General features: G+C 45.3%; 1 protein-coding gene across 1 annotated transcript in view; it reads right to left on the reverse strand.

Moving 5' to 3' along the window:
• The window catches only part of ETAA1 (ETAA1 activator of ATR kinase), a 51,268-nt gene that overhangs the window by 21,700 nt on the left and 11,055 nt on the right, over positions 1-18,513 (reverse strand). The window contains exon 3 of the mRNA XM_040430068.1: positions 6,817-6,893. Within this exon, the coding sequence (XP_040286002.1) occupies positions 6,817-6,893 (77 nt within the window). The remainder of the gene's footprint in view (positions 1-6,816; positions 6,894-18,513) is intronic.

An 18,513-nucleotide genomic window follows, 5' to 3' on the forward strand; every position in this document is an offset into this window, starting at 1 on the left:
AGCAACTTTTCCAATTTCCAATTTTTATGTAATTCTCAAAACTTTTGGCCACGACTGTATATGTAATGACAGATCATGTGACACTTAGATTGCACACAGGTGGACATCATTTCACTAATTATGTGACTTCTAAAAAGGTAATTGGTTGCACCAGAGCTTTTTATGGGCTTCCTAACAAGGCAGATGAATACATACGCACATGCCAATTTTCTGTTTTCTATTTCTTTTTTTTTTTTTATCAAATAGTTTTTTATTGGTCAAATAAAATTGACTTATTATACGACAGTACATGTCTTCATTTTTCCAAATCACAAATGCAAAGTCAGAATAAAACATTAGCATATGACAATATCATGAGTAAATCACCACAAATCAGTGTACAATATAGGCATACAAGAGAAAGCTATTGCACATTTACCTGTCCACAACATAACTTGCTCCCAGCCCTCGCCCACCCCCCTCCCAGAAAACCCATCCCCCCCATAGATCAGAGCTTGAATATCTCCAAAGCATCCTATATTACAACATGAGTATGAGACAACCATTCATTCCACAGCTTCTCAAACTTATGAGGACATCCTCTCCTAACAGACACCCCTCTTTCTAACGTCAACATATCATGCACCTTTCTCACAAATTCCTCCGATGTTGGCGGACTCCCCTGGATCCACCTCTGCGCCACCAACTTCCTAGCCACATATAGCAGCCTCCCCACTGCCACCTTAACCAGCTCACTCCCTCCGATATCAGTCACATAACCCAGCACGCATACCTTGGGATCCTTTTGCAACCTCAACTCCAGATTGCGATTAAGCAAGGTCAACACTTCGTCCCAGAAACCACTTATCAGAGGACAAGACCAAAGCATATGCAGCAGATCTGCCCCTTCCTCCATACACTTTGGACATTTGTCATCAGTTCTAACACCAACTTTCCGTAAAAATACCGGAGTTTTATATACTCTGTGGATGATGAATAATTGTGACAGCTTGCCCTGTTCGCTTAAAGACACTCTGGGAACTACCTCCAGTATATCTTCCCACAGATCATCCTCCCATTTCCTCATCCTTGTAAGTGGGAACCCTATTAATAATTTATCTAGTAAAAGAGTATACACCTGCGATATCAATCCTCTCTTCCCCCCGACCGGGAGAACCAATTTGTGAACCATATCCATTTTAGCTATAATGCAACCTTTCTTCACCGTGACATCATAGGTGTGCCTCAATTGCAAATACTGATAAAACCAAACCTTGGGGATATTAAATTCCTGCTGCAAACCCTGGAAAGATTTAAATACATTACCCTCAGTCAGTTGACCTATCCTCATTATCCTATGAGATTCCCAGTTCCGGAGTCCTGACAGAGATAAGAATTCTGGCAACAAGTTATTGTTCCGAACTGGGGAAAGCTCACCAACTCCACCCACACCCCTAATCAGTTTCACCTTCGCCCAAACTTTTTTCATAAGTTCAATGAGCAATTCCTTCTCTCTCCCCACATGCATTCCTGATCCCTCCAGTATACACATAAGGTCTCGACTGCCCAACCAGTGCTGCAGTATCCTTCCCGTCACATCCGGCAGCTGGAAGTCAATCCAGCCCTTAAAGTGCTGACACTGGGAGGCTAAGAAATAGATCCAGGCATTGGGAACAGCCAAACCTCCTTCAGTCTTAGGGTATTGCAGCGTCTCCAGCTTAATCCTAGCTTGGCCGTACTTCCAGATAAGATCTCTAAACATTGAATGTATTTTCCTAAATCTATCCAAAGGAATCCACACAGGGGCATTATTCAATACATAAAGCAGCTAGGGCATCATCACCATTTTTAAAAGGTTTACTCTACCCACACTTCAGCCTAAAAGTAGCTAGCAACGGGGTTAAATTAAGTTCTTCAAAATCCAACAGTCTAGGTGTTCTATATAATCCTAAATATTTAAATTTTCCTTACTAGGGTACCAAACTATTGACTCGCCCACCTGAAAGGGCCTGTCCATCTACCGGCATCAAAGCAGACTTCTGCCAATTTATCCGATGCCCAGAGAAGCCCCCAAATCTATCTATTCGAGCCATGGCCGCATCCAAAGAATTCCCAGTGTCGCCCAAGAATAACATAGTGTCATCAGCATACATAGCCACTTTATTTTGCATCTCACCATATCTAAACCCCACAATATGAGGTGACAGGCGAATAAGGGCCGCAAGTGGCTCAATTGCTAGAGCAAACAGCAAGGGCGACAGTGGGCACCCCTGTCTGGTGCCTCTGGCCAAGGCAAAGCTATCCGACAGCCCCCCATTAGCTCTAATTCTCGCCCTGGGGCTCGAGTACAGCACCTTCACCCACCGAATGAACCGTGCACCGAAGCCCATGACTCTCAGGATCCCCCACAAGTAATTCCATTCAACACTGTCGAACGCCTTGGCGGCGTCCAGCGCGAGTAAGGCCCTATCCCCACAGTTATCAGCCGGAATATTCAGGCTAGCATACAATCTGCGGATATTTATAGCAGTCGATTTCCCAGGCATAAAGCCCGTTTGATCCGGATGCACAATAGTCAGAATCACTCTGGACAACCTGTTCGCCAGGAGCTTCACATCCGCTGTTAAGAGCGAAATTGGTCTATAAGAATTGGGAAATTTGGGATCCTTCCCAGACTTAGGAATAACTACAATGATAACTTCCTGCATATAATGTGGTAGCGAACCCGCCTCCAGAGAATGTTCAAGGACCTTGAGCAACTCGGGGAGGAGTACCCCCTGTAACTTTTTATATACCTCCACTGGTAGGCCATCTGCCCCCGGAGCCTTACCATTCGCCATCTCCCCAAGAGCGGCCTCTAGCTCCTCAAGCGAGATCGGCTCTTCTAATCTCTCCATATCTTCATTTGACAACACTGATAACTGTGCCTCTGCCAAGAAGGCGGACAAGGCCTCCTCAGAGCTAGAGACAGTGGAAGTGTATAGAGACACATAAAAACTTTTTAGAATGTCTAATATCCCTTTCGTGTCCTGGCTACTATTCCCAGTTCCATCCCTCAGTTCCTGTATACAGGAGGAGCCCCTCTGTGCCTGAGAAACAACTGACAGCAGATGACCTACTTTCTCTCCCCCTCAAAAGATCTTTGGCGGTAAAAGCTACGTTTCCTCTCTGCGGCCTGCAATAGATGACACCTCAACTGTTCCTGAGCTACCGACAGTGCCTCACTATTAGCCAGGGTAGGGGATCTACTAAACATCCATTCGGCCTCTGCTACTTGCACATGAGCTTTAACATCCGCCTCCCTGGACTTGGATTTATGCATACTAATTTCTTTAATCAGTACTCCCCTCAAGAACGCTTTCATGGCATCCCAGACTCCGTGTATTGAAGCCGTCCCTCCATTAATAGCAAAGTACTCCCTGACCTCCAGAGAAACCCCGGATAGGTCACCTAGTACATTAAGCCAATGTGGGTTACATTTCCACAACCTCGGTCCCTGTCTGAGCACCCTCAGGCACATGTCAATCTGCACCAAAGAATGGTCAGACAACGACCGAGGGTGATGGACAACATCCCTATGTCATCTCAGTGGTAGCATACCATCATTCACCAAAGCCAGGTCTATGCGCGATAATGAATGATGTGTAGCAGATCTACACGAAAAAACGCGTCTATCAGGGTTATGCAGTCTCCATACATCAAATACACCGGTTTCATTCATAATATTCTTTAGAGCAACACTCCCCGGTGATCCACTTGATCCTTCCACCCGACATCTATCTAAGGAGTCATTCAATGTGCAATTGAAGTCCCCCACTAGTAGCCACGGTAATACAGGGAAGTCCGCCACAAAGGTCATAATTTCCCGTATCAGGGGAGAAGCAAACGGTGGAGGCACATACACTGACACCAACACCACCTGGATCCCATCAATCTTACACACAACGCATACATATCTGCCCTCAGCATCCACACATTGCTGCATATGTTCATATCTAATACTTTTATGCACAATCACACTTACACCCCTGGAGTGAGAGGAATGAATTGCATGTACCACATGGCCCACCCAGTTTTTGTTCAGCCACTGCACATTATCATTGGTCGAATGCGTTTCCTGGAGGCAACATATGGCTGGCTGAAACCGCCATAACTCTCACGTTCCAGCTCAATACTTTAATCACCTGTGTCATGGTAAAACGATGCGACATATCTGGATCCCATACCCCACTCAAACATCATCCGCTCAGAGTTCACGCCCCTATCCCAACCCCTATCTGTCTCCCTACCCCCCCCCCCCTCCATCCGCCTCCCCATTAATCAGGTTATTGTAAACAATTTCCTCAATCCCTCCCTCCCCAACATCCAACACTAAAACAGGGCAATCCGTAAGCACCTTGCCCACTAATGAACAATAATCATTACTGATTCCAACACACTCCCTCAGGTAGAGAATCCTCTCCACAACTGGGAAACACATTTCAATCCCCCAACCTCCTACTCCCGCCTCAGGATCTACCATGCGGTAGCAACACTTAATGCACTTCTTAACTGGTGTAACATTAAAGTGACATTAGGGTGCAAACCCATGTATAAAATAAACCCAAAAAGCAAACTGCTTCCTTCAAGTGTCCAGGGCTCCACTTCTCAGTTGCCGCTCGTGGACGTCCAGCTACTGTGCCGCTTCATCTGGATCCTCAAAAAATCTGGTGGATCCCAATGCCACCACTCGCAATTTAGCCGGGAACAACATGGCGTATGGAACCTGTAACCCTCTAAGCCTTTTCTTTATATCGATAAATCGGCTCCTCCTCCGCTGCACCTCATTTGAATAATCTGGAAAGATGGACACTCTGACCCCGTTCAGGACCATCTCATCATTGTCCCTAGACTGACGCAGGATAGTGTCCCGATCTTTAAAATGCAAAATCTTCGCCAGTATGGGGCGAGGAGGCCTGCCTGGCGGGAGCGGCCGCGTAGGCACTCTGTGCGCCCGCTCAACCGCATACAGGGAAGATAGGCCCTTCTCATGAAATAACTGGTACAACCATTTCTCCACAAATTCAGTGGCATTGGCCCCCTCCGTCTTCTCTGGCATTCCTACAATTCGCAGGTTATTCCTCCGTGACCTGTTCTCTAGGTCATCCGCTTTGGCATATAGGGCAGCAATGTCCTTCACATTTGTCTTAGACGCCATTTGCAAAGGCTGAATTACATCTTCCAATGAGGACACCCTCTTTTCCAATTCAGAGGTGCGCTCAGAAATTTTGTGCAAGTCATGTCTAATTATAGACACATCAGATCGCAAGCTGCCAACTTGAACTGTGAGCACTTTCAGGGTACTATTGCAACTTGCCACAGCAGCCATTATGTCCTTCAGAGTTGGTTCCTTTGCAGATTCGGCCCGAGGGCCCACTGAAACATTTGCAGGGCCTGCAGGATTGGGCAGAGGCTGACCAGCCGTGTCCGGGCCGTCGCCATCTATGGAACCGTCCTCCTGATCAGAGGAGGTAGGTATATCAGTCCCTTTATCGCTAGCCCAGTCGCCCACTCCTCCATCTAGTCTGGCAAACTTGCTAAGTTTAGCTGCCGCACTCTGGCTCACCATCTCCTGCAGCGCCATCACCTCTCCACCTTCGGCGCCATCTTGGCCCATCTCCAGGCGATCTTGTTTAGCAACTTTACTCGATTTTCTCTGCATTTCCAGGTTCCCGATCGTGACACAGCAGCCACCGGACACTTTCCTCTCACCAGGTAAGGTTTTCCAAGCAATCTAAGTGTGCTACCAGTATAACAGAGCAGGATGCTAGCAGGAGCAGTGAACGGTGCGTCTTACTCCATGCGCTCACAGGCCACGCCCCCCCTGTTTTCTATTTCTAAACAAGTTTTTTTTATATATATTTTTCTCATTTCACTTTACCAACTTAGACTATTGTGTTCTGATCCATAAAATTCAGAACAAAACATTGAACTTAAGGCTGTAATGTAACAAAACACGAAAAATGTCAAGGGGGGTGAATACTTTTGCAAGGCACTGTATGTTTATGCATATGGCCCATCTTCTCTGAGAGGAACACCCAGCTGGAAAATCCTTTTTCAATAGAATTTTGAGTAATCATCTTCAAATAGGATTCACTGTATTGATATGGCCAATTTTAGTGTAGATTGCTTTATACTTCAATAATAATTCCTCCAGTGATATCCAAATCTTTCTGTACTGTCTAAACAATAAATGTTAGGACACATATGCGCTGTAATGGATCATTTTAAGAAATAAAATTTAGAAATTGTTCAAAACAGTAAAGCTTATAATAGTGATGCTTAAAAAGCTTGTCCGCTTATCCTATATTAATGACCTATTCTCTGGATAATACTACTACTCAGTATCTAATGGAATATCTAGGAGGGAAGACATTTCTCATTTGTTACAACAGTGCCATCCTATTACAGGACCATGCTGGAATTCAGAGAGCTCTTTAAAAGGACCTATTCTTTCACAAATATTTGTAAGGCTAGGGCTAAATGGTGACTCTGGTCGCACGACAGCTGTTGCAGCGGTGATCCTGTAGAAATGAATGGGATCACAGGGAGTTCTGCACTTTTTTGCTACCTGCGTTGCGATCCTATTCATTTCTATGGGATCACCGCTACTCTGCGACCAGTGTCGCCGAGTATCTCTAGCCTAGAGGCAGACTGCATTGCTAGGACCTGAATTTAACACACCAATGGGACTGAATATAACGCCTGAATTCAATGATTAAACTATGTGTGCCCTAATACTTTTGCCAATAGTTAATGAGGTAAATTAGAAAATAATATAGATGATCAGCTGAGTACCTTTGGAGCAATTCTATTAACAATATCCGAGATGTCAACCGTACATTTGTTTGCAGCCAGTTTTCTCTTGCCATTTTCTAAAAAAAACATTAATAATTAAAATCATACAATTTATTAAGTACTTATACCCTTCCCCCTAAGACAACATGTACATCACACAGTAAGGAGTGACCTCTCACTATCAGAGATATATATTGCCGATCCTGGTCAATTAACACCTCAGATGCAGCTGTCAATAGCGACTGCAGCACCTGAGCGATTAGACATCGTCCTATTGGAACCCAGTAGCGATATTACAGGGCTCTGACCGGTTGCTATGGGGCCTTGTGAAGACTCCAAGCGCTGTCACAGCAAGCTGCCTGAAAACCTGTGCCCGAGGCACAGCCTGACAAGCAGCCACTGAGAATCCCATAGACTGCAATAGTATGCTATTGCAGTATATGGGACAAGAGATCAGATCACCCATACAAGTCCCCTAAGGGGCCTAAAAATTACAATAAAAAAGATAAAACAAATTTTAATGTAAAAAAAAATATATAAATATTCAAATCCTCACTTTCCCACTTTTACTTATTTTAAAAAAATCAAAAAAAAATCTGTATTGCTGCTTCTGAAAATGTTCAAACCATTAAACTATAAAAAAAACAAAAACTTTCCTATATGGTGAATTCAAAAAAATAAAAAAAAATAAGGGTATTTAAAAATTACAAGTCACCCTGCAAAAATAACAGTGCTGCAGACAAAAAAGTTAAAAAGTTATGGGCATAAGAGTACGGCAATGCAAAGTAAAAAAAAAAATGTTTTTTTAATGCTTTTTCAATTTCACCCCGTAAAAAATGGTTTTCCTGTTTTCAAATACATGCTACAGTAAATTAATGAGTGCCATTAAAAAATACAACTCATTCCGCAAAAAAACAAGCCCTTAGGGTACTTTCACACTAGCGTTATTCTTTTCCGGTATTGAAATCCGGTAAAGGGTCTCAATACCGGAAAAAAACGCATCACCTTTGTCCCAATGCATTCTGAATGGAAAGCAATTCGTTCAGTATGCATCAGGATGTTTTCTGTTCCGTCCCTTGTACAGTATTTGACCGGACAAAATACCGCAGCTTGCTGTAGTATTTTTTCCGGTCAAAATCCCGGAAAACTACCGCACTTGCCGGCATTAATTTCCATAGAGATGTATTAATGCTGGATCCGGTACCAAGTGTTCTGGAAATTGCTGCGTTGCCAGATCCGATTTTTCAGTCCACGTATGCGCCGGGACATAGGAGGAGCATTTTTCGCTTTTGATCTTTGAAAAAAAATTAAATACTGATTCCATTATTCCAGATGATACGGATGCGGTATATAACCAGATCCGTCTAACGGATCCGGAAAAAAAGGATTTCCGTTTGTATACGGTTTGCCGTTGATGGAACTACCTGCCGAATTCGAACAATGCTAGTGTGAAAGTACCCTTATACAGCTATAGCAACTGAAAAAAAAAAAGACTTTTGGAAAGCATGGAAGAAAAAACAAACGATAAAATAAAAATAGGCTTTATCTTTAAAGGGTTAACAACTTGTTCACCACAATCAATACTAACTGCAGTGTGCAGCAGGCTCTATTCAAAAGTGCACTGTTGACTGTGGGTCAAATCTGATGTAATTATTTCCAATGTAAACGCAGCCACAAAAAAAATTTCATCTCCGAGCATCTTATAAACAAGCAGTCAGACTCGGGTCAATAGTGTATGTACATACTTCCTGTTAGGAAATGCTTAACAGAACCTGTCCTCTCTCCTGCCATGTATTGTGTATTAAATACCTTCCAATTAAATAAAAATTCTGGGGCATCATTTATTGTGATGTTCCTCTGGTATTCCTACTGGGAACGCATGAATAAATTGACGAATGGAAAGCATTTAAAGCAAACAGTATACATTGCATTCAGAAAGTCTTCATACCCTTCAACTTTTTTCACGTTTTGTTATGTTGTGACCTTGTGCTAAAATAAAATAAAAAAAGCTAAGTTTATCCCCTCAATCTGCACTCCGCAGACATGATTTGGAAAGACACAGTCCTGTCTATATAAGGGTACTTTCACACTTGCGGCAGAGGATTCCGGCAGGCAGTTTCGTCGCCGGAACTGCCTGCTGGATCCGGCAATCCGGACGCAAACTGATGGCATTTGTCAGACTGATCCGGATGCGGATCTGTCTGACAAATGCATTGAAATACCGGATCCGTCTCTCAGTGTCATCCGGAAAAAACGGATCCTGTATACATTTTTTTTTTGCACTTTTAAAGGTCTGCGCATGCACAGACCGGAAGGCCGGATCCGTTTTTCCGGAACACTTAATGCCCGATCCGGCACGAATACACTTCAATGTACAGTTGCAAGAAAAAGTATGTGAACCATTTGGAATGATATGGATTTCTGCACAAATTGGTCATAAAATGTGATCTGATCTTCATCTAAGTCACAACAATAGACAATTACAGTCTGCTTAAACTAACACACAAAGAATTAAATGTTACCATGTTTTTATTGAACACACCATAGACTAATGACATCTCCAAGAGCTAATTGGAGTGAGGTGTCAGACAACTTGAGTCCAATCAATGAGATGAGATTGGAGGTGTTGGTTACAGCTGCCCTGTCCTATAAAAAACACACACCAGTTCTGGGTTTGCTTTTCACAAGAAGCATTGCCTGATGTGAATGATGCCTCGCACAAAAGAGCTCTCAGAAGACCTACGATTAAGAATTGTTGACTTGCATAAAGCTGGAAAGGGTTTTAAAAGTATCTCCAAAAGCCTTGCTGTTCATCAGTCCACGGTAAGACAAATTGTCTATAAATGGAGAAAGTTCACCACTGCTACTACTCTCCCTAGGAGTTGCCGTCCTGTAAATATGACTGCAAGAGCACAGCGCAGACTACTCAATGAGGTGAATAAGAATCCTAGAGAGTCAGCTAAAGACTTACAAAAGTCTCTGGCATATGCTAACATCCCTGTTAGCGAATCTACGATACGTAAAACACTAAACAAGAATGGATTTCATGGGAGGATACCACAGAGGAAGCCACTGCACAAGAGCACCTGGATGTTCCACAGCAGTACTGGCAAAATATTCTGTGGACAGATGAAACCAAAGTTGAGTTGTTTGGAAGAAACAACAACACTATGTGTGGAGAAAAAGAGCACACCAACATCAAAGCCTCATCCCAAATTTGAAGTATGGTGGTGGGGGCATCATGGTTTGGGGCTGCTTTGCTGCGTCAGGGCCTAGACGGATTGCTATCATCGAAGGAAAAATGAATTCCAAAGTTTATCAAGACATTTTGCAGGAGAACTTAAGGCCATCTGTCCACCAGCTGAAGCTCAACAGAAGATGGGTGTTGCAACAGGACAACGACCCAAAGCATAGAAGTAAATCAACAACAATGGCTTAAACAGAAGAAAATACGCCTTCTGGAGTGGCCGAGTCAGAGTCCTGGCCTCAACCCAATTGAGATGCTGTGGCATGACCTCAAGAAAGCGATTCACACCAGACATCCCAAGAATAATGCTGAACTGAAACAGTTCTGTAAAGAGAAATGGTCAAGAATTACTCCTGACCGTTGTGCACGTCTGATCTGCAACTACAGGAAAGGTTTGGTTGAAGTTATTGCTGCCAAAAGGAGGTTCAACCAGTTTTTAAATCCAAGGGTTCACATACTTTTTCCACCTGCACTGTGAATGTTTACATGGTGTGTTCAATAAAAACATGGTAACATTTAATTCTTTGTGTTATTAGTTTAAGCAGACTGTGATTGTCTATTGTTGTGACTTAGAAGAAGATCAGATCGCATTTTATGACCAATTTGTGCAGAAATCCATATCATTCCAAAGGGTTCACGTACTTTTTCTTACAACTGTAAATTAATGCCGCATCCGGCATGGAAGAAGAGAAAACTGCAGCATGCTGCGGTATTTTCTCCATCCAAAGAACGTAAGAGGGATTCAACTGATGCATCCTGAACGGATTGCTCTCCATTTAGAATGCATTAGGATAAGACTGATCATTTTTTTTTTCCGGTATTGAGCTCCTGTGACGGAACTCAATACCGGAAAACAAAAACGCTAGTGTGAAAGTACCCTTAGACAACGTATATAATTTCAAAAACTGAGCCATGAGGAAAGAAATACCTGTAGAGCTCAGAGACCAGAGGCACAGATCTGGAGATGGGTAAAAAAAAAATATATTCTACTGCACCGAAAATTCCCAAGAGCACAGTGGCCTCTATAATTCTTAAATGGAATAAGATTGAGACATCCAGGACTCCTTTCTAGAGATGGCCGCCCCTCCAAACTCAGTAATCGGAGGAAAAGGGCCTTGATAAGAGAGGTGACCAAGAACCCAATGATCACTGTGGGTGAGATCCAAATATCCTGTGTGCAGATGGGAGAAAATTCCAGGTGAGCCATCAGTGCAGCACCAATCTGGGCTTTATAGCAGAGGGGCCAGAAAGAAGCCTCTCCTCAGTAAAAGACACATGAACGATTGCAAAAAAAAACAACAGCTATAGGACTCTCAGACTGTGAAAGATTCTCTGGTCTGATGAAACCAAGATTAAACTTTTTTTCCCCTCAATTCAAAGTGTCATGTCTGGTGGTCCTTCTCATCACATGCCAAATACCATGCCTACAGTGAAGCATGGTAGTGGAAGCATTGGCTGGGACAAGTAGAAAACTGAATGGAGCAAAGTACAGAGATAATCTTAATGAAAACCTAAACTGGGCTGAAGACCCTAAGCACACAGCCAAGACAACACAGGTGTGACTTAGGGACAACTCTATGAATGTCCTTGAGTGGCCCAGCCAGAGCAATGACTTGAACCCAATAGAACATCTCCAGAGAGACCCAAAAATGTCTGTCCACCATCCAACCTGACACAACTAGAGGGGATCTGAAGAGAAAAATGGAAGAAAATCCCCAAATCCCGGTGTGTAAACTTTGTGGCATCATACTCAAGAAGACTGGAGGATGTAATCCCTGGCAAAGGTACTTCAACTAAGTCCTGAGTAAAGGGTCTGAATACTTACAAAACTAAAATCTCGCACTGACGTAACAGCGGCTGCTGTGCGTCGCTGTTCCCCTGCTTACCGCCGTAGTCCCGGGCGCCGTGTTCAGCTGCTAGTGCTTCCCATTCACCGCTGCAGTCCTGGGCTCTGTCTGTGTAGGTAATGTTGTTCTGGGATCCGATCCCCAGTTTTCTCTCAGCCCTGGCCATAGCATGCTTGCTTTCTCCAGCACTTCCTTAAGGGCCGGCGCGCGTCACTCCCTGTGCTTTGTGGGTTAGGTCATGTGACGTCGCTGACTAATCCTAGCCCTCCTGCAAATATATAAGTGGCTCAGCCTACTTCCCAGATGCGTCAGTGTCAAGGTCCTTGTGTCCTGCTAAGGTTTCTGATATCCGCTTGTGTTCCTGTATTCCTGACTCGTACTTGTATTGCCTGACCTTTACCTGTGCCGGCTGCCCTGACCTCTCTTGTCTGACTTAGCCTCTGCCTCATCCTTCGGTCCTGCACTGTTGCTCCTGGTTACGCCTGCTGACAACGCCTGTACCTCTGGTACCTTTCTCAGGTATCTCCTGGTCCACCTGGACCAGCTGCCTCATGTGACTATCCTCCTCAAGAGGTAGCAACCTGGTGTTCCCCTCAGGAAAGTTTATCCCCACCATCCCCTGGGGTACTGTGAAGATCGAAGGGTTCACTTAGACAACGCCCTTAGAGGAGGTAGGACACGTGGCACAGTTAGTTCACACCCGCTGGTTCGTGACAGTTACACTGAGGCCATGGACCCTGCTGGTCACCCCAAGCCTGTCGTTCAGGAATTGTTACATGAAGTGAGGTGTCAGAGAGAACATCAGGATGTCATGAAGCAGTTCATGCAAAATGTTGCTGCTCGTCTGGATGCCTTCGCTTCTCCAGCTATTGCAGGGTCGCCAGCCGCTGCTACCCCTGCAATACCCACACAGGTGAATCCGGATTTGCGTGCAACTCCCTCTGCCATCCCGCTATGGTGGAGATCCAAAAACCCTTTAGTGGATTCCTGAACCAGTGCCTGATCCACTTTGAGTTGCATGGGAAGAAGTTTCCCACTGAGGGGTCCAAGGTTGCCTTTATTGTGTCCCTGCTGTCTGATGAGGCCCTTGCTTGGGCAAATCCTATTTGGCAACATGGAGGTCTAGAGACCACTAATCTGCAGTCTTTCCTGGCTACCTTCCGGCTGGTCTTTAAAGAGCCCGGGCGCACGTCCTCCACAGCGTCTATGACAGGGTTCCTCGTTTGTGGGTCAGTGCGCCATCCAGTTTCGTACCCTGTTTGCCGGACTTGCATGGAACAATGAGGCTTAACTGGCGGTGTTCTGGGAGGGCCATTCTGATTAAGGATGAATTAGCTGGTTGTGACTGTCCGTCTACTCTGAATGACCTGATCACCTTGGCCACAAGGATAGCTATGCGTTTCAGGGAACGTTCTAAGGAGGTCACATGCACCAGAAGACCACCTTGTTTGGCTCCATCCTTCCAGAAGCCGGTTCTTCCTCTAATGTCCACCCCATCTGGAGAGCCCATGCAAATATAGCACCTTCGATTGTCTGACCAGGAACGTTTACGGCGCAAAGCAGAGAACCTGTGTCTGTATTGTGGAGACAAGGCGCACTTTGTGCATAATTGTCCACAGAAGCCGGGAAACACCAATGTCTAGGATCAGTTGGAGAGGTGGTCCTAGACAAGGAGAAGTCCTCTCCGAAACTTTCAGTAAATGGACTGCCACTTCCTAAACCTCTGCTTTCTGTTACTATGCCCCTTAAGTTGCAAATAGGGGTTCTGCATTCAGAGATGATCTCCTTATATGTGCTGACAGCGTCCATGAATCCGGTTATCCTTGATCTTCCCTGGCTGTGTCAGCACACTCCAGTTGTGGAACTGGTACTCCGGTCAGATTCTGCTGGGATCATCCTGTCAGTCCACCTGCTTATCAGAGGTCCGACCTGCTTCCTCGCCTACTTTACCTGTAGACCTGCCTGGACTTCTGCAGCAGTATGCCAGTTTCGCGAATGTCTTCAGTAAGAAAGAGGCCGAGACTCTGCCTCCTCATCGTCCATATGATTGTCCGACTGACCTTATGCCTGGTGCCACTCCTCCTCGTGGTCGAGTCTAACCACTCTCACTTCCCGAGACCCAACCGATGTCTGATTACATCAAGGAGAATCTCAAGAGGGGGTTTATCCGGAAATCTACTTCAACAACCGGTGCCGAGTTGTTCTTTGTGCAGAAAAAAGATGGATTCTTACAGCCCTGTATCGACTCTAGAGGTCTGAATAAAGTCACAGTCAAGAATCGATACCCTCTTCCGCTAATCTCTGAGCTGTTTGACAGGACCCGGGGAGCTAAAATCTTCACAAAATTCGACCAGCTCGGCACATACAACTTCACCCGCATTCAAAAGGGTGATGAGTGGAAGACTGCTTTCAACACTCGTGATGGACACTACGAGTATCTTGTCATGCCCTTCGGTCTGTGCAATGCTCCTGCGGTATTCCAGGAGTTGGTAAACGATATCTTCCGGGACCTGCTCTATGTCTGCGTGATAGTGTACCTGGACGATATACTGATCTATTCTCCAGATTTGACCACTCACCGGAAGCATGTACGTTTAGATTTACAGCGGTTGAGAGAGAATAGACTTTATGCCAAACTCCAAAAATACATCTTTGAAAAATCTACCATACTGTTCTTTGGATACATCATCTCGGATGCCGGGTCGCAGATAGATCCTGAAAAATTTAATGCAGTAATGGACTGGACCCGCCCACAGGGTCTTCGTGCTATACAGCACTTCCTTGGATTTACTAATTTCTATCGTCAGTTCATCACAAATTTTTCATCTCTTAGTTCGCTGGTTTTACTAAGAAAGGGGTCAATGCCAGAGACTGAACTCCTGAGGCGGAGGCTGTCTTCATCTAAATAAAGAGGTCCTTTGCTTCTGCACCTGTTTTGCGTCATCCCGATGTCTCCCGCCAATTCTTTTTAGAAATGGACGCCTCCTCCATAGGAGCCGGTGCCGTTTTACTACAGAAAGGTTGCAAGGTCAATATGTTTACATGTGGATTCTCCTCCAAGCTCTTCTACCCTTCTGAGAGGAATTACTGTATAGGAAACAGAGAGCTTCTGGCCATAAAACTTGCCTTGGAGGAGTGACATTATCTATTGGAGGGGCCCCAGCATCCAGTGATAATCTTCACCGAACACAAGAACCTTACATATCTGCAGACGGCCCAACGTCAGAACCCTTGCCAAGCCAGATGGGCACTCTTCTTCTCCCCTTTTGATTTTGAGCGTAACTTTCGCCCAGCCAAGAAGAACATCAAGGTGGATGCTCTGTCTCGGTCATTTGACTTCTCTGACCAGCAGGAGGAGCCCCAGTACATTGTAGATCCTGCTTGCTTGATCACAGTGGCTCCTGTCCTGGTAAAAGACATCCCTCCCAGGAAGATATTCGTGCCATCTGCCAAGTGAAAACATATTCTAGCTTGGGGGCACAACTCCAAACTGGCTGGTCACCCAGGGATCCGCAAGACCAGAGAACTTTTGTCTCGCCACTACTGGTGGCCCACACTGTCTAAGGATGTGCATGATTATGCGTCTGCCTGCAACGTCTGTGCTCAGAATAAAGTCTCCAGGACCAAACCACCCGGGTTGTTGCTACCTCTTCCTGATGCCCCATGGCAACACATCGCCATGGACTTTGTTACAGATCTGCCCTCTTCTGCCGGATGTACAGCCATCTGGGTGGTTGTGGACGGCTTCTCCAAGATGGCACACTTCGTTCTTTTAGATGGACTGCCCTCGGCTGCTGAACTTGTTGTAAATTGTTCGTGAGACAAATACTCGCTTGCATGGTCTACCTTGGCATATTGTTTCTGATCGCGGAGTCCCGTTTACCTCTAAGCTCTGGAGAGCTCTTTGCCGGCTGCTCGAAATTGAGCTGGACTTCTCTTCCGGTTATCATCCCCAGACCAACGGGCAAGTAAAGTGGGTCAATCAAATATTAGAGAACTATCTCTGGCATTATGTTTCAGTCCAACACAACAACTGGGTACAATTTCTACCTTGGGCTTAATTCTCCTATAACAACCACTCTAGTGAGTCTACTGGATCCTCTCCATTCTTTGTCGTTTATGGACAACACCCTCGTACTCCTCTCCCTGTTCCTACATCTTCGAGGGTACTAGCTGTGGATTCCTCTTGTAGGGATTTTTTGAAGATTTGGCGTGACACCAATGACTCAGGACTGCATCAACAAAGCGGTGACCCGCATGAAAGCGAATGCAGACAAGAGACGAAGAAAACTGCCTCAGTTCTCATCTGGAGATAAGGTAAAAACATCCGCTTAAGGGTTCCCAGTTTCAAGTTTGCTCCTAGGTTCCTTGGACCCTTTGAAGTATTGAGGAGGATCAACGAAGTAACATATAAGTTACGTCTGCCTCTCTCTCTGCGTATTCCTAATGCCTTCCAGGTGTCTTTGCTAAAACCAGTAGTCCTTAATCGCTTCTCGGCGGCTCCTTCTACGCCAACTCCGGTATCTGAAGATTCTGACGAGACTTGAGGTCAAAGACATCCTGGACATAAAGAAAAGTGGTAAGAAGACCTACTATCTTGTGGACTGAAAGGGCTTTGGTCCTGAGGAGAGGTCTTGGGAACCAGAGGAAAATATTCATGCTCCAAGCCTGAATAAAAAGTTTCTGTCTCGTCGTGGACTCAAGAAGAAGGGGCGTAGGGTGGGGTGGAGTACTGTAACAGCGCCTGCTGTAAGCTGCTGTTCCCCTGCTTACCACTGCGGTCCTGGGCGCCGTGTTCAGCGGTGATCTGCGGCCGGTGCTTCCCATTCACCGCTGCAGTCCTGGACTCTGTCTATGTAGGTACTGTTGTTCTAGGATCCGCTCCACAGTTTCCTCTCAGCCCTGACCACAGCATGCTTGCTGCTTGTTTCCTGCAGCACTTCCTTAAGGGCCGGCGCGAGTCACTCCCTATGCTTTATGGGTTAGGTCATGTGACCTCGCTTACTAATCCTAGCCTTCCTGCAAATATATAAGTGGCTCAGCCCCCTTCCCAGATGCCTCAGTGTCAAGGTCCTTGTGTCCTGCTAAGGTTCCTGAAATCTACTTGTATTCCTGAACTCTGCTACCTGTTTGATCCCTGCCAGCTTGCCTTGACTCTCCTGTTTGCCACACGGATTGCCTGACCTCTAACTGTGCCGCCTGCCCTGACCTTGCCTGTCTGACTTTGCCTCTGCCTCATCCTTCGGTCCTGCACTGTTGCTCCTGGTTACAAGTCAGCCTGCTGACTACATCTGGTCCGCCTGGATCAGCTGCCTCGTGTGCCTATTCTCCTCAAGAGGCAGCGACCTGGTATTCCCCTCGGGAAAGTCTATCCCCACCATCAGGGGTACTGTGAAGATCGAGGGGTTCACTTAGAGAACGCCCTTAGAGGAGGTAGGACATGTGGCACAGTGGGTTCACACCCGCTGGTTCGTGACAAGGTTTTCCTTGTAAATAAATTGGCAAAGATTTCTAACGTTGTGTTTTCACTTTCTCATTATGGGGTATTGAGTTCAGAATGATAGGGAAAAGTTGTTGTTTTTTTTTCATTTAGTACAAGACCACATCATAATAAAATGTGAAAGGGTATGAAGTCTTCCCCAATGCACTGTATATATGGACAGTATTTAGTATTCCAAGAGACAAAAGAAGTCAGGGATCCTTGAGAAGAAGGTGTTGGGGTGGGTTTTTGCTTTATGATTTCCACACATTAAACACATAGGGACAGATAGGATTTTCAAAACTCCTTCCAAATATAGGGAAAAGCATCTTCAGGAAATTCAGGGCACACTCTTGATTTTTGAAGGTGCGGCATTACCACTACGTTGAAGAAATTGTCAGCAATTCTGCTGTGAAATCCACATTAAATGGTTCTTTACCTTTTTGTTACTGATGATCTATCATTTGGTTAGGTCATCACTTTCTGATCGGTAGGGGTTCGACACCCAGGACCCCCACCGACCAACTATTTGAGAAGGTAGTGGAGCCTTCTTGCAGCTTCCGCAGGCCAGTGATGTCACAATTATGTCACAGCCTCATTGAAGGACAGCTTATCAGTAAAAAAAAAAAAAAAAAAGGTAAAGAACCCTTTAAACTAGTGGTGCACCGAAATGAAAATTCTGGTCCGAAACTGAAACCGAAAATTCAGGATGCCCTTGACCGAAAACCGAAACTGCCTTTTTGCCCAAATACTTTTAAAATAGTTTTTTTTTAATGATTTTATTAATAATTCTTTTTCATGAATGAAATTCATCTGTGGATGGCGCTGTTATGGAGGGGGGGGATATGTGCACTGTTATGGGCATAACAGTGCACAGATCCCTTTCCCCATAACAGTGCACAGATCCCTTTCCCCATAACAGTGCACAGATCCCTTTCCCCATAACAGTGCACAGATCCCCCCTCCCCATAGCAGTGCCATAGACCGATCCCCTACCCATAACAGCCCCGGCCCTGCTGCTCACAGCAGACTAATCACTCACTGCATCTTTATTTTACCTTACAATCGTGACGCTCCAGTAACAACTCTGCAGGCAGAGCGGAGGGCGGCGTAACGTCACTTAC

The sequence above is a fragment of the Bufo bufo genome, chromosome 4 (assembly GCF_905171765.1).
Source record: "Bufo bufo chromosome 4, aBufBuf1.1, whole genome shotgun sequence".
Classification (NCBI taxonomy): domain Eukaryota; kingdom Metazoa; phylum Chordata; class Amphibia; order Anura; family Bufonidae; genus Bufo; species Bufo bufo.